This window comes from Mercenaria mercenaria, chromosome 16 (assembly GCF_021730395.1).
Source record: "Mercenaria mercenaria strain notata chromosome 16, MADL_Memer_1, whole genome shotgun sequence".
NCBI classification, from domain to species: Eukaryota; Metazoa; Mollusca; class Bivalvia; order Venerida; family Veneridae; genus Mercenaria; species Mercenaria mercenaria.
Genome location: NC_069376.1, coordinates 27,047,176 through 27,061,844, shown reverse-complemented (window position 1 = coordinate 27,061,844; position 14,669 = coordinate 27,047,176). Strand labels below are relative to the sequence as shown.

The following is a 14,669-nucleotide window of genomic DNA, read 5'->3' as shown; positions in this document are numbered from 1 at the left end:
TTCTGACTCCCTGACCTTTCTGTTCCGGGACATAAATTTTCCGTACACAGTCCTAAACAGAAAATAGCTGCAATCAATCTGAAAAAAAATACTATCGAATAAAAGCGTGTAGAATTAAGACAAGTAATTAGTATGTACCTTGTTTTATTATCCATTGTGAATGTTCACAATGAACATGCTGGACACCAAGTGGATTTTCAACAATGCAGATAGAGCCTGCTGCGGCTGAGTCATTTTTCGAAGCCTCAGTGTCAACCTCTTTGTCATCATAAACGCATCCCAAAATTGTGCCAGATAATTCAGAAAAATAGCAACACTAAAATGATCACAAGGTAAAACATGATGTAAAGAAATCTGAATACATCAAACCCAAGAAGCAAAGAAAGAAAGATTAAAAAGGCGAATCAGAAATAAAAGAAATGAAAAGTGTATTTCTACTTGTGAAATAAAATGAAAAAACAAATGTTTGTCTAAACGTTTGGATTCATCAATTATGATTGGACACAGGGTGTTTATTTAGTTAAAAGATTTAACACAAATTAAAGAAATATGAATAATAATATGATTACAAACAAAGCAATAAAATAAAATGTATACCTCTGATTGTGAAAGAAAATACAGATAAATAAACAAGGATATTTTCCAGAGTATCATTATTCTTCTTCAACGTTTAAGGTCATCACGAAAAACGGGCACCTGTTTTACATTTTAGTCGTTATCACGTTAAAGCCGAAACATAGATATTACACTAATTCTTACTGGCTATTTCAAAATCAATACTGTTTTCTATCTGTCTATCAAATAATGAGTGGCTTGCATTTGTGTTGTAAGCATACTTGGTCATTTTGAACAGTTTGAGTGAAAATCAATATCAGAGATTGTTTGGTAGAGGGAAAACACAGGAAAATCAAGCGCAGCGGCTATGTCTATTTACAGACGAAAACAATTCTGCCGTTTAGCGAAGGTCTTTCTGTATAATATATTAGAGGAGTGGTATTTTTTACTTATTTTCAACTTGTATGTTTATGTAAGGTGTATGCTGCTGATGTTAACCTCATCCTTTACAAGTTTTTATAATAGGTAATCACTACATATTTCTGCTACATACAGAGTCAATTTGTAGATGAACTTTTGGTTGCGTTTACTGAGCTCTATACTTCCATTGATTCTACTTACACTTTATTTTGGATATATATCTGTGTCAACATTAATTAAATGCAGAAGCAGCATGAAAAGTATTGTTGGAAATATACCATGTATACAAAAGTTCTATACATTGGTCAAAAGTACCTATGTGCGTCTTCTAAATCACAACATTCAATGGTAGTGCCTATAGTCAATTTGCATTTTACATTACATATTTATCAAACGAAAGAAAAGCAAATTCCCTAGGTCGCCCAACACTAAAAATGAAACTGTTTTAGGCTTTGTTAAACTGGGCCTGATTATTTGCATACTACCGGCCACGCCCTCTAACCCAAGAATGAGCAGAGCTCACCATTTGCACATGTAACAAGAAACAAAAATATATTTGAGGCATTCGCAGATATGTTCATATGGCATGTAGATGGAATCTTCAATGATACACTAAGGTGACATTCATTAAGCCGCAGAAGAGACAGTTATATCTCTGCCATGCTGGAATTTCAATCGATGCTTCAGACATTCGTTTATGAGTATACAATTTTAAGATGTTTTAAAGACTTTTACATTTTTAAGCATACATTTTTTTTCAGAGGTTTTAATGAACATGTTAAAGCAAAATTACAAATCATTTGATATCTTCCAGTTTCAATGCAATTATTTTAGACATTGATGTCATATGATAGCGACATGCTTTCACATCTAATATTAGATCATTATTTATGATATATGTTTAGTTACAACTTTAAAAATATTTCTGCTTTAGTATTACTACATAGAAACATGAGTATGAAGACAAAATGTTTCCAGATAACAGTTTCAGGGGGTTTTCTTTATGCGATCTTATTCAAACATTCCATATCTATTCAAGACGACTTTAAGCTGGTTTAAAGCTTTAATCAATCAGTTCCTGAAAGTTTATACAATGATGTATAGATAAGAATGAATAAATATCATTATTATATGTACCAACGCACTGCTTTTATGAGAAAATTACCTCTTATCAACATTTAAGCGGGGCTTCCTGGTTTATGTTTGATAAAATACCTTGTTTACAAATAGTTTCCAATGTATACAAGAAATTCAATCCTAACCTACTTCAAAAGCTTATATGGCCGATAATCTCTATCCAATCGAATGGGAATCCAGAAGTTTTCGTTGTCAACGTTTAAAACAACGCTTCCTGCTTCGCTCTTGAAAACATATATTGTTTCTCAGATCCTTGCCAACGCAAATAAAAACTTGAACATACACATTTAAACTAAAGGAATAGCAGTCTAGCTGGTTTTCTTAACATGATTGCATTTAATCAAGCGAGAATCATGAAGCATTTACAGAAGTTTTCAGAAGCCTAACAGGAAGTTATATAGTTTAATAAAGATTACTTTTTCAGTTCATTGTTAAAAGACAAATTGTAAGAATCTTATTACATCCTAATCCACTTTTGTTTTCTGACAAATCAAATAGTTGTTTGTGATAAATACTAGTTGTCAAGTCATATTGCCCTTTGCTAGTTAAAACATCACCAAACCGTTTCATTCAAATATGGAAACATTTATTCTGTGCTACTGGAAAAAGTATTTTCTTTATACATTTATTTGCAAACTTTCATTTCAATAAAGAACCTTATGTATTAAAATGGCTTTCTTGTCTTATATCGCTATATTTGCATCTGTGACATGAACAGCATGGAAAATAGGAACCTCCACGCGCTTCTATAACAGCATTTAACGTTACCACAACAAAGAAGAAAAATATTAAGTTCTTCAAATAATATCTTTATTAAAGAGTTTTGAATTATCTCAAAGAAGTGCTTCACGTGACTATAAATATTGCATGCTTGCACATTAAAACAATCATGAATTGTGCTTTGTAACAAGTAAACATTCCCCACCACTTTTATCAAGAGCACTTATAACATTATCTGATTATGAAATACTTCACCTTGAATGTTTTACATATGTCAATATAATTCAAGTATGTTTTTGCTTTTAAGTTTGTTATTGATAAGTTTTTTGTTTTTCTCTTGTTTGTTTGACTTGATTTATAAATTTTATAAATTCCAATGATATATATCAAAGGATCACTTTGAATACTTAAATTGTTGACAAGGAAGTTTGGAAATTTTCCAAATTTGGCCAAAGTTTCGTGTCTCTATTTTTTTAATACTTTCCATCAGATTTATTACATGCTTATTTCCTACGATGTTTATGCAAAGTGAGCGAAACTTCTCACTTACACAGTGTTATCTTATCTTACAGTGTAAAACTACAATTCATATGCTAATGGTCGGAGCAGATTCTCTTTCCAAAATATACGAGGGTTTCCTCGTCTCTTCCTTCACGAATGGACACTCTCTCTTAGATGATGATAATAAAGTTTGATTTGTGTCAGCCTTCTGCTTTTTTGTAATATACTCGAACAAACAAGTCATCACACACCTCTTTTTACTATTTAGACAACTAAATTACCCGGGAATTTGTTTACAGCACTACCGCAGAGGCTGTACTTATTATCACAACGGATGGTTGGATTCCGAGACTGATGTCTAAAAATGTATGTTGTGTACTTTTTGTAAAGGTTAAAATGAAGTTTCTGATGTTGTGGCTTTTCAGAGCACCGAAACTCTATTTTTGTTAACTTTGTTTGATTTTCTTTTTTCTCAAGTCATAGGTTGCAAAAGTCAACATTGTTTGTGCAAAAACATTTTTAGTGATATTAAATTTCCAAATCCAAATAAAATATCTTCCCACCTATTACAAAAATTCCTTACAAATAAAGTTAAAATGCATATTTTTCTACAAAACGACTGCCAACTAATTGATATATGCCTTGAATTTCGAAAAGAAAACCGTACAGGGACAGGATAGTACAACGCCTTAAAGTTTTCAAAGAACTCTTACATATGTCCATTTTGATACATTTGCAATAATTACCCAGTGCTGAAAGTTCACACAGTTAGCTTTTATTTCTTTATAAATGGCAATTATTTTAAGAAAGTACAATGTTTTTAGGATAACTTATCCAATAGTACGGAACAGAACGAGACAGTATGGTAAAAGATATACTGGACAAGTAAATTCTTTGTAAAAATGTTGTTTGTTTACCAAACACTCTGGGGATTTCAGTTTATGACTTATACTCCTTTTTTTGAGGAATCATGTCGACTTCATATAAATCATAATATTGTTCTTACAATAAATATTTCCCTTGAATTGTAAATGGCAATCTGTCAAAATTGCATATAGTGGACTAATAGAAAAAAATGATTAAATCAATGGAAATTCACTTATCTATCATTTTTGGGATCGCACATTTTTGCAAATATACATCTTAAATTCAAGAACGATATTTTTGTATTTAAAACAATGAATTATCCTCATGTATGACTCCTTCCTTGAGTCCTTTTCTGAATATTAAGGTATATGTCAGTAAGACAACAACTCTTTGATAGCATAATAAACATGTTCTATTTGCTGTTAAAGGACATCGGACATTATGCTAGGGATTTTGCCCTAAGTTCAATGCTATGTTTTGACTTCAGTAGCTGATAGTTTTATATAACAGCTTCAAATACTGATAAATAAGTTATATTCCTATCAAATTGTCACAAAAAATAGTTTTATTTCATATTCGTTTTCTTGAAATTCGAACAGTTTGTAACTAAGGGTCATAATTTTGAAAAATTTAAAATGTGTATTTTTAGTTAAAATAAGCATTGGTATTTAAGGTATGTCTACTATGAAATATTTTAACACAATAAATAAACTGATACCATGCAGATTATCAGTTTTATTGACATTTTTGAAAATAAACGAAACGGAAAAAATAAAAGTAGAACAAAACATTTGGTCCCTAACTGTACTTCAGTTATTTCCACCCGAGTGCCCATGATAACACTGATGCATTGATCATATCCTATTGTTTGTTTTCTATACATCTATTGCTATACTGTATTTATACACATGTACAATACTGACCGGGCATTATGTGGAGGATTATTATTGAATACATGCAGTGGTGTAGCTGGCCATACATTGGCGTAGTTGGCCTTTTTCAGTTGAGACGGAGGGGTGCAGGAGACTGCCTATTTCACTGCGGGTTCAGGGATGCCTTACTTTTAGCATTTTGTATCAGTGGAACAGAACTTCACTAGCTAGTATCAACATTTATATAGATATTCTTGGGGTGTCTGTGTTTGTTCTTTGAGGTCCTTACTAGTATTTCGGTTGGCTTCGAAATAAGTTTCAGACGTGTGAGCGAATTGATGTTAATTCTGGGAGTGTCAGTGTTAGTTATGGGCGAGTCAGTATTAGTTCTATGGGTGTCAGTGTAAGTTCTAGAAGCAACTAGGTTAGTTAATGAGATAGTGTCTGGTGTAGTTCTGTTAGGCTATAGTATGCTGGATCGAATAAAAGCAAATGTTGCTCTTAAAATGCATTCTAGGTTCGCTTCAACTGTGTTCTACAAAATGTAAAAAAAACTGCACCTAAGTGGCACTATTCCCATAGAAGTTCGTTTGTATTTCTTTGTTATGTTTAAGTTGAAGACACATATGTAATATGTCGAAGCCACTTGCTTGGTTCTTGACTTACGACTTTCTATGTCCGCTATTTATTTAGTTTAGTGTTTTCTGTGCTTGAAATATTTACAAAAATGAATAAAGCTGTATATCTGTAAGGTTTAGGAAACACATGCAATAAGTGTCAAATATTTATGTAAAAATTTATTTGCTGACACCCTGTACATAGCTTTTTTCAATTTAAACACTTTCCCACCTGTGACCAAGTGCCATTTTTGCAGCATACGTATATAATAATTATTTACAAAGGCATGTGAACTATTTTGTTGCGTCACTGGTGGGAAAGATGTTTAAAACGTAAAAATGATTTATGTTCATATTTTAATAGAAAAGAGAATGAGAAATATCTACAAAGTCTTCTTTTTTGTTCATAAACTTGTAAAATGAAGTCGCATTTATCAAGAAATGATTTTCAACTATCATAACTATGCAATTTCAGAAGTCTGTCCCTATGTCACTTTTTCCTTAATCGGATAGGCAATCTGAATAGGAAAATGTCCGAGGTCCTTTTCATATAAAACATCGCGTTTTTTCACAGACTTACCTTTAGCTGTCACAACCGTTACAAAGAGTACAAAACCGTGACAATCATCCAATACATCGGTACTTTACTTGTTATTCAACCAAATAAAGTCTCTGTGAGTACTGTAGAACAATCAATCGCTTGTTATATTACCATATACGGTTTGAATTCTGTAAAATGGCATAAAATAAATGGTACATCAGATTACACGTCTGATTAACGTAAGTTAAAATCAGTAAGCCAGTTATCTTAATTTCAGTGGCTAACCGGACCGGTGGAATGAGTTTGGGAATGATTCGTATCATTACATTATCCCATTTAGTAAATTACTAAATTTATAATTATATTTTACGGTAAAACTTCAGTGAGACAACAGAATCTGTAAGACAAATATAGAATCATGTTTGGGTGTGACAAGTGAAGAAGGAATGCCACACAATTTCACTATAAAAAATGAAAAGTCAAACAAATTACCCTACCTCTATGCCTCTAAACTGATGAAGTATTTGCGATAAATGTGTTTTTCGTTGGAAGCAATAATAAAATTTATTTTTGTGTGAAAGTTCTTGCCTCTATAGAACAATAAATCATGCTTCTTTACAGCAATCCTTCCATAAAATGTTTATTGATCGTTACAGTGCATTTACTGACTTTTCTACTGGCCTTTGGCCACGTTAGACAGGTTCACGCTATATAAAGTGTCATTGTATAGGGAATTCCAATGGTCGGACCTGAAGGTGACCATTCTTAACAATGATTTGAATGATTTGTTAAACAGAGGTGACCGCCTGTACCTTTTCAAAATAATAACAAAGAAGAGAATTTTTTTTTTTTTATAGAATTCATATAAATAATGGAATATTAACTTTTGGGTCTTCTTAAATTATCCCCGGGTTATATATTAGGGAGGAAATGAAGAAATGCCAAGAAAGACAGACAAAGTAACGCTTTATGCTAAGAAGTTTAACAAGGACTATATTGAAATAAAAACTATTTGAGATGTTGAAACAATATAAATGATATTTTGTTCATTTAATTAGAGCGAGGTTTAAACAGCAAACATTTTCTCATGTTCGGAAAGAAACAAACTATATAAATAAAGCACTACCATTGACAAAATATGTCTGACTAATAATAATTTCGGGAAATTTGTTCATTAACATACTGACCTTATAAACCAAGACAAATAAATGATGGTGTAATAAAGAGAAACCAGCTACATACTTATCTTTGGAACGATATCTTCAATACTTCTGTTATTCTTTAATCTCTTACACATTTTATTATCGTCGAATCGCCAGTACTGTGATATTCAATATCTATACGTATTGGAGTGCACACTGATAAAATAACAGATGACTGGTAAAATGGGAACTTTTTATTTATTTGTTGCTTTATCCTGTGCAAGTTTTGTATCCTTTATTTCATCAGACTCATGTGATACACGGTGCACATGGAACCCGTGGAGTTCTTGGTCCGACTGTAGCAGACTTTGTGCTGGAGGGACTCAGACACGGAGTAGAACTTTTTGTTGTAAGAGAGAACTGGCCGATAATACAAAGGCATGTATGGAAGACTGTAAAATGGATTACTACAAAGAGAGAAGTGGTTTTCATGATTCGAGAAGTTGTAATCAAAAATGCTATAACGGTGGAAACTTTGTTTTTTCCGGATATTGCCGATGTCCAGATAGGTTCCGAGGGACTTGCTGTAAAGATGGTAAATCTTTTATTTTAGTCTTACGTAACTATGTAACATTCGTTCTTTGATCTTAAACTTTACTTTCAGTCTTACTTTCCTTCCTTTTACATATTATCACGTGTTTTAGTTTACAGCCTCTTTGCCTCTGTCTCCATTTAAATGAAAGTTACAGGAAGTATAACAGGGATTTCAAAACGTGTAGTGCATGTCTAAACAAGGTTATATTGAAGTAGACTTATACGTAAATTATTTCATGTAAATCTATGCAAACAAACCACATGCATCTTATTTATTTATTTTTTTTTTGGTTTCCAGAGGAATTTGGAATTTTTTGCTTTACATTTCATTCCAATTGTATTTAATAAGCTGTTCTTTGAGAAATTTCTGTTTGCAGTTGTTACCTGTGGTCGACCTAGCACAGTAACTTATGGCAGTTTTTCCGGAAGCGATTTCACGTATGCCGGTACAGTACTGTACACTTGCGACACCAACTATAATATGACAAACCCATCGCAATCTACCCGAACGTGCACGAAATATGGACATTGGACCGGAAGTGCCCCGACATGCTTGTGTAAGTAATTAAAAGAATCCCATGAAAGAGAAAACGTTTGCCTTTTGTTAGTGTTTAATACTGTGCTTTGGAAAACAATTATGCTCATGTTCAATGAATCAAAACACACAAGTGAGGAATTCAATGATCAAGATGTAAGGTGTGAAAGTACACTGTAAGGTTATTTAAATTTGTCACTCTTAATTGAATGTGTACTTCTATATTATCTTGCCTCCTACAAGTTTCTTGCATTTCTATTGGTCAATAGACGTCACGTGGAGACAGGATATATTCCATATCCTGCTTGTACATTTCAGATATGAATTTTGATTAAAACAAAATACAAAATACTAGATTATAGCATGTGAGTAAAGGGTAGTCGGCAAGATAAAATCGTTACGCAGCTTGTTGGTGACAGGAAACGGGATATACGCTGTCTCGAAAATCCATATCAGGCTCGAGCTTCGCTCTCGCCTGATATGGATTTCCTCGACAGCGTATATCCCGTATCCAGTCACCAACAAGCAGTGTAACTAATATTACAAGCAATATTTTCGCAGTTATACATATGTTAAATGAAAGATATTACTTTTAGTATTATAATATGATTGTTTTTACCAGTTCAACTGCTGATCTTTTTTTATTTACATAAAGACAATATTTTACATATATCAAAATATTTGATTTAAACATTGACTATATTTGTCAAATATTTGATATTTTTATTTGCCCCATGTTTGTAACCAATGACGACTGGAAAAATTATTGTTTAAAAAACAGAAGTTCATTCATTTCTACTAGAAGGAAAATTGAGAAATGTGATTCTGTATTTTTTTCCTTTCTTAGACGCTACATCCTGCACCAGCAGTCCGTGCCAGAATGGTGCGACTTGTGTGAACTTGCTGGGGGACTACCGATGTGATTGCTTGTCCGGTTGGACTGGAAAGAACTGCGAAGTTGGTGTGTATGCCATTCGTTATGTTTAAACGTATATAAGGAAAGTGCAAAATAAGTGGTTTTGTTGTATGAACAAGCGGATATATACGAATATGTTCCTATAAAATTAATTGTTTCACATTATTGTCCTTTTGATGCCATATTAAAACACACGTTTATTTTATGGTCGCCATTTTTCTATTCAAAGATATACAACCACCAATTGTTGAAGGATGTCCAGTAGACAGAGACATAGTGACATCCAATCTGACAAGCAGTCAGACTTGGTCTGAACCCAAAATCACAGATCCCCACGGGACAAAAGTTCGCGTAACTAAGAATTACCAAACAAGCTCATTTGAATTTCCATGGGGAGAGTTCACTATCCAGTACAGTGCTGTAAAAATATCGAACGGTCTTAAAGCTGAATGCAAGTTTACCATCTCCGTTAAACGTAAGTATTTCAAAAAGAAAAATAATTCAAATAATTTTGGCATTGTCGCATGTTAAGTAGAAATACCTTTTAGAGAGATAAAACTTTATTTGTATTAGGTATTTTATTATACAGTCATATAACATTACTTTAACATCAGAAATTTTCGCACCATTTTTTTTTTCTAACTGTAATCAAAACTAATACAAAAATATCGCGAATATTCTACCACGCGCACCAAATTGAAAATTAAAAAAAATCTTACTTTTAGCCTTGCAAACAGATCTGATTTTACAGTATAGTATAGTAGTATTATATTACAATATATCTGTTCACATTTCTTCAAAGTATTCCTTGTAAAGAGAAGGACCGACGCGCATCAAATTGAAAATTAAAAAAAAAGCTTACTTTTAGCCTTGCAAACAGATCTGATTTTACAGTATCGCAGTGTTATATTACAATATATCTGTTCACATTTCTTCAAAGTATTCCTTGTAAGGAGAAGGACCCACGCGCATCAAATTGAAAATTAAAAAAGATCTTACTTTTAGCCTTGCAAACAGATCTGATTTTACAGTATAGTAGTATTATATTACAATATATATCTTCACATTTCTTCAAAGCATTTCCTTGTAAGGAGATGGACTCACCGATAAACGGTATCATCCTGTGTAATGGCTGGAGAAAAGAATATTCTCACATCTGCATATTTGCCTGCAAACAAAACCATACACTTCCACCCGGGTATAAAGCAGATGATGTTTATGTTTGTGGTGCCACAGGACACTGGCTTCCAGCAAACCCAGTACCACAATGTGTCTCTGAAAGTAAGAAAACACTACAGCACCGTTTCAGAAGTTAAAATGTAAATGTAAAGTTATTAACAATTTGTAATTGACGTCACAAAGTTAATATATTGAAAAAAAGTAAAATAATTCGTGGAGATTTTAAGGTTTCTTTTACAATTTAATACGTGTACCATGGAGTGCATATTTTTTTAAATGTTTTTAGCTATTTAATATATTTATGTATTTATTGATGTTTGGAAAGAATTTCGATTATCTTACGTGTAGTTAAATAACAGTGGAAATTATCAAGATGAAAATCTCACTGTTTGAAACAGGTAAAGTTACAAATATAATCTACCTTGATAGAAATAGAGTTTGGCTTAAACTTGAATGTGCTGTTCACTATTTAAATGGCAATCGTTTGTTTTCCAGAACTGTTTCCAGGGACCCAAGTACAAAGGTTTCCTTCATGCACAAAACCTACTGACAAAGCAGATCTGGCAGAGTTCTATATTGATTTCCTTAAAAAGTCAGCAGTGAATGCTCTTTGTGAGCAACATAGTGATGATTGCAAGCCGCAAAATGTTGACATTGAATGTTAGAGAAATAATCAAACAAAATCTGAACAGATATTGCTTGTTTGTTGCAAATATTTGACAAAATGTATTAAGAAGAGACAAAGAATAATTATTTGAATAAAATAGTATCGAAATTACGAGATTATTTGTTATGACATTTTCTGTTGCTACTGATGTTGCTAATGATGATGATGATGATGATGATGATGATGATCATGATCATGAGCATGATGATCCTGAAAATGTTCATAATTATAAAATTGAATATACAAGGACCTTTCAAAATATGAAACCATGGAGCCCCTTTCCAAAAATATATAAGAGATAGTGGGTTTAATTTTAGCCTTAAATGTTCTTTGTCTGATTGGACTGCGTTAAAATCAACAATGTATTCGTTGTCATAGATACATGGCGTCAAATATATACGCCAAAAGTGCAATAGACTCAATTTCGTGGAAGTGATTGTAAATTTAAATAAGGTTAAAATTTATATATAAATTCTGCTAACATCAATCAAACCGAGGCTACTATTAGTCTTCTTGGTTGCATTCTTTGCTTCCAAAGGATCATTTTTACAGATTTTATTACCACGTAACTTCTTTCTGTTGAATTGCTAGCTATGTAAAGAATGAAATTCTTGTATCATCAAAATGACAAATGTTGAAAATGGATATAACCTGATTTAATTTCAGTTGCTTAGTCACACTTGACCCAAATTTTAACTGAAGTCGTTAAGTTACTTATTTTCTAGAGAATGTGTCAAAGTGCGTGGCTACTATGTCTTTAGTTGTTTTTTACAGAAATTTCGTCAAGAAATAGATGCGCACTCACAAACACGAAACAAGAAATATCTATAAAAGAAATGTTACAGTCCCATTGACACATATTCATAATTATGCTAAAAACGATAGTAAGCTTTTTCAAGTGACGGCTTTCATTGAGTAATGATGATATTTGCTTGTTTCAAATACACAGAAAACCACATTTGATGCATACTATAGATTATTGTCAATTTTATGAACTAACTTAAGATTAATCTCTGTCACTTACCTTGTTTTACATTTTTTGTTTGTGTTTTACAATTTTGAGCGTTCTTGGGCACTCTGAAAGATTCCTGTTCCTGTTAAAAAAAACAAGGATAAATAGCCACGTTCCAAAAACGCAGCCTCTCCCAATTATTACTTGTACTTCATTTTCCGGGGACGGGCTGCAAATAAAAATTTCCTATTGTTTTAATACATTTACTCATAAGCACAAAAAAATATTTCGTTAGATGGCTCTGTATAAAGTCATTAGGCTATTTTCCAATTTATTACTCACCACTGTGAATGTAGTATGTTAAAGTCAAAGATTATAGTTTGCCACCATTGTTTGCATGCGTCTGGCCTCGTGCAACAAGCGTAGACAAAACCAGCGAAACGTTCGCTGTTGTGACATTTTGCATTTTCTCTACTGCTAAATAAAATCTATGAGAAAATGCTTTGAAAACTTAGAACACAACCAAGCAAAACATAGCATACTTGGTTTAATTGAGTCTCTTTATGAGAGGTGATGGAATGAGCAGCAAACCACAAGCACCTTATTATCGGCTTAAGCGAAATTCTATCATACTGGTATACAGAATGAACTCAAAGATTATAAAATGCAATAAATACTTAAAGCGCTGAATCCAAGTACATGAGATTTGTAACTATCACAGAAAAGTATTTAAGTTGTCCTAACATGTATCCCCTTACTTGTACTGAACGATATTATATTTGTTATTATTTCGTGATCATGCTACCCATTTTAAATTAATTATCTCTAAATCAAACTTCCATCAAAGCAGGTTCTTGGAGCGTGAGCAGTATTTATGTTTAATTACCTCTCATAAAAACACTCGCTAAATCCAAGTGCTTGGTTGCATTAAATGCTTCCAAATGTCTTCTTATAGTTTTAAATGATTGAGTCTGTTCATGAGAGGTAAGGAAACGCGCAACCTAACACCTGTCAATGGATATTAAGGTTCTTTCTTGAAAAGTAAATATGTAAACATGTGTGTTAACCTAAAGTTGCAATAACTCAAATATGATGACAAAGACAGAGTTACAGACAATGAAGCTAGGAAAACGATCACCTTTACCTTCCATGACCTTAATATAAAAGTTTCAAAGATGGATAGTGAACTCTTCATACTTCAGTGTAGTAACAAATCTTTCGGGAAAGTCACGATTAAATCGGAATAAAAGTTATCAAGACTAGTTCAAACAGGTAGGGCAAAATGCAAGAATCATCTGAACAAAGGATGACGCTCATCAAGCAATATATATTGCAGAGAAATAAATTTGCAAGTGTCATGGTACTGAAAAGAAAATATTTTTTAACATTTTGACCCTCTTTCGAGTAAAATAAAAAGATAATTCTGGAAACAAAGATTTGGTTCGGACAAGAAATACAATAATTCTGTCCTTTGGTAAAACAATGAAAATGTACAAGATCAAAGCTATATTATAAGAATAGTGATACAATTAAATGTTGTTGTTGAATAGCTGAAATTAAAACTCCATCAAAAGCGTTTATACAAAGGTACTGCGTTCTAAGCATTTTTGTTTTAGTCACAAACAGCACTGAATCAAATTCTTATTCATTGGAAATAGATGTTTTTATCATGTAACGTATTTAAAAAAGCATGGCACATTGTATCAAAGCTAGAGTAAAGAATAGCAATATGTACTCTGGAGTTCAGAAACGAACTCTGTAAAGCTACTTTTAGAATACACATTTAAACTGCAATCATAATCTTTTTTTCTGAAATGTATTAAAGAAGTGCATGCTTTCTTTGATATTTTATTTATACGTATAAAAAGTATGCTTAAGTACTCCTCTAGGCTGGTATCTTGACAAAACAAACACAACCAGGCATTCTCCCTGTCGAGTTTATTTATTGTATACTCGACAAAAAAAGTTCTGCAACAAAACATGTTTTATGCTGTAACTTATTTATTACTATACGTACAGGTATAATTCATATATCAAATAAAAGTACAAGTCAATCTTAACAAAATACTGAAAACAGAATGAAAATTGAATTACCGGTTTCGGCAAATTTCATGTTCAAAGTCACATAGGGTACCTGATCAAAAGTTGCAAAATTGCTGAGTGAATTTCAATAGTGCGTGTATCCACCATTTTGCGCATTGCATTCAAGCAGACGACTCCTCATTGAAAACACAAGCCGGCGGATTTTCCGTTGTGGAATGAGAGCCCACTCCTGTTGCAGAATGTTGGGCAGGTCGGCAAGTCTTGTCTGTCTTGTAATTCTTTTATTTACAGCACGCCCAAAAATGTCCCATAAGTGTTCAATGCATGCCAAATCTGGTGATATTGGTGGCCACTGCATCCGCTGAACTCCATGTTGGTTCAGAAAATTATCAACGATTCTGGCACGATGTG

The 14,669-nt window shown here is 32.7% G+C and overlaps 1 protein-coding gene across 1 annotated transcript; it reads left to right on the top strand.

Moving 5' to 3' along the window:
• The first annotated feature begins 9,651 nt into the window (after nucleotides 1-9,651).
• On the top strand, nucleotides 9,652-11,355 carry LOC123539802 (uncharacterized). Its single transcript, XM_053527526.1, has 3 exons — nucleotides 9,652-9,892; nucleotides 10,495-10,698; nucleotides 11,092-11,355. The coding sequence occupies exons 2-3, from the start codon at nucleotides 10,512-10,514 to the stop codon at nucleotides 11,259-11,261; spliced, it is 357 nt and encodes a 118-aa protein (XP_053383501.1). The 5' UTR covers nucleotides 9,652-9,892; nucleotides 10,495-10,511; the 3' UTR covers nucleotides 11,262-11,355.
• The last annotated feature ends 3,314 nt before the right edge of the window (nucleotides 11,356-14,669 follow it).

Bases quoted from the DNA above. Each gene is read 5' to 3' on its own strand.
- LOC123539802 (XM_053527526.1), top strand. From the start codon at position 10,512: ATGGACTCACCGATAAACGGTATCATCCTGTGTAATGGCTGGAGAAAA. The intron at 10,699-11,091 runs GTAAGAAAACAC...TTTGTTTTCCAG, and splicing joins ACCACAATGTGTCTCTGAAA to AACTGTTTCCAGGGACCCAA.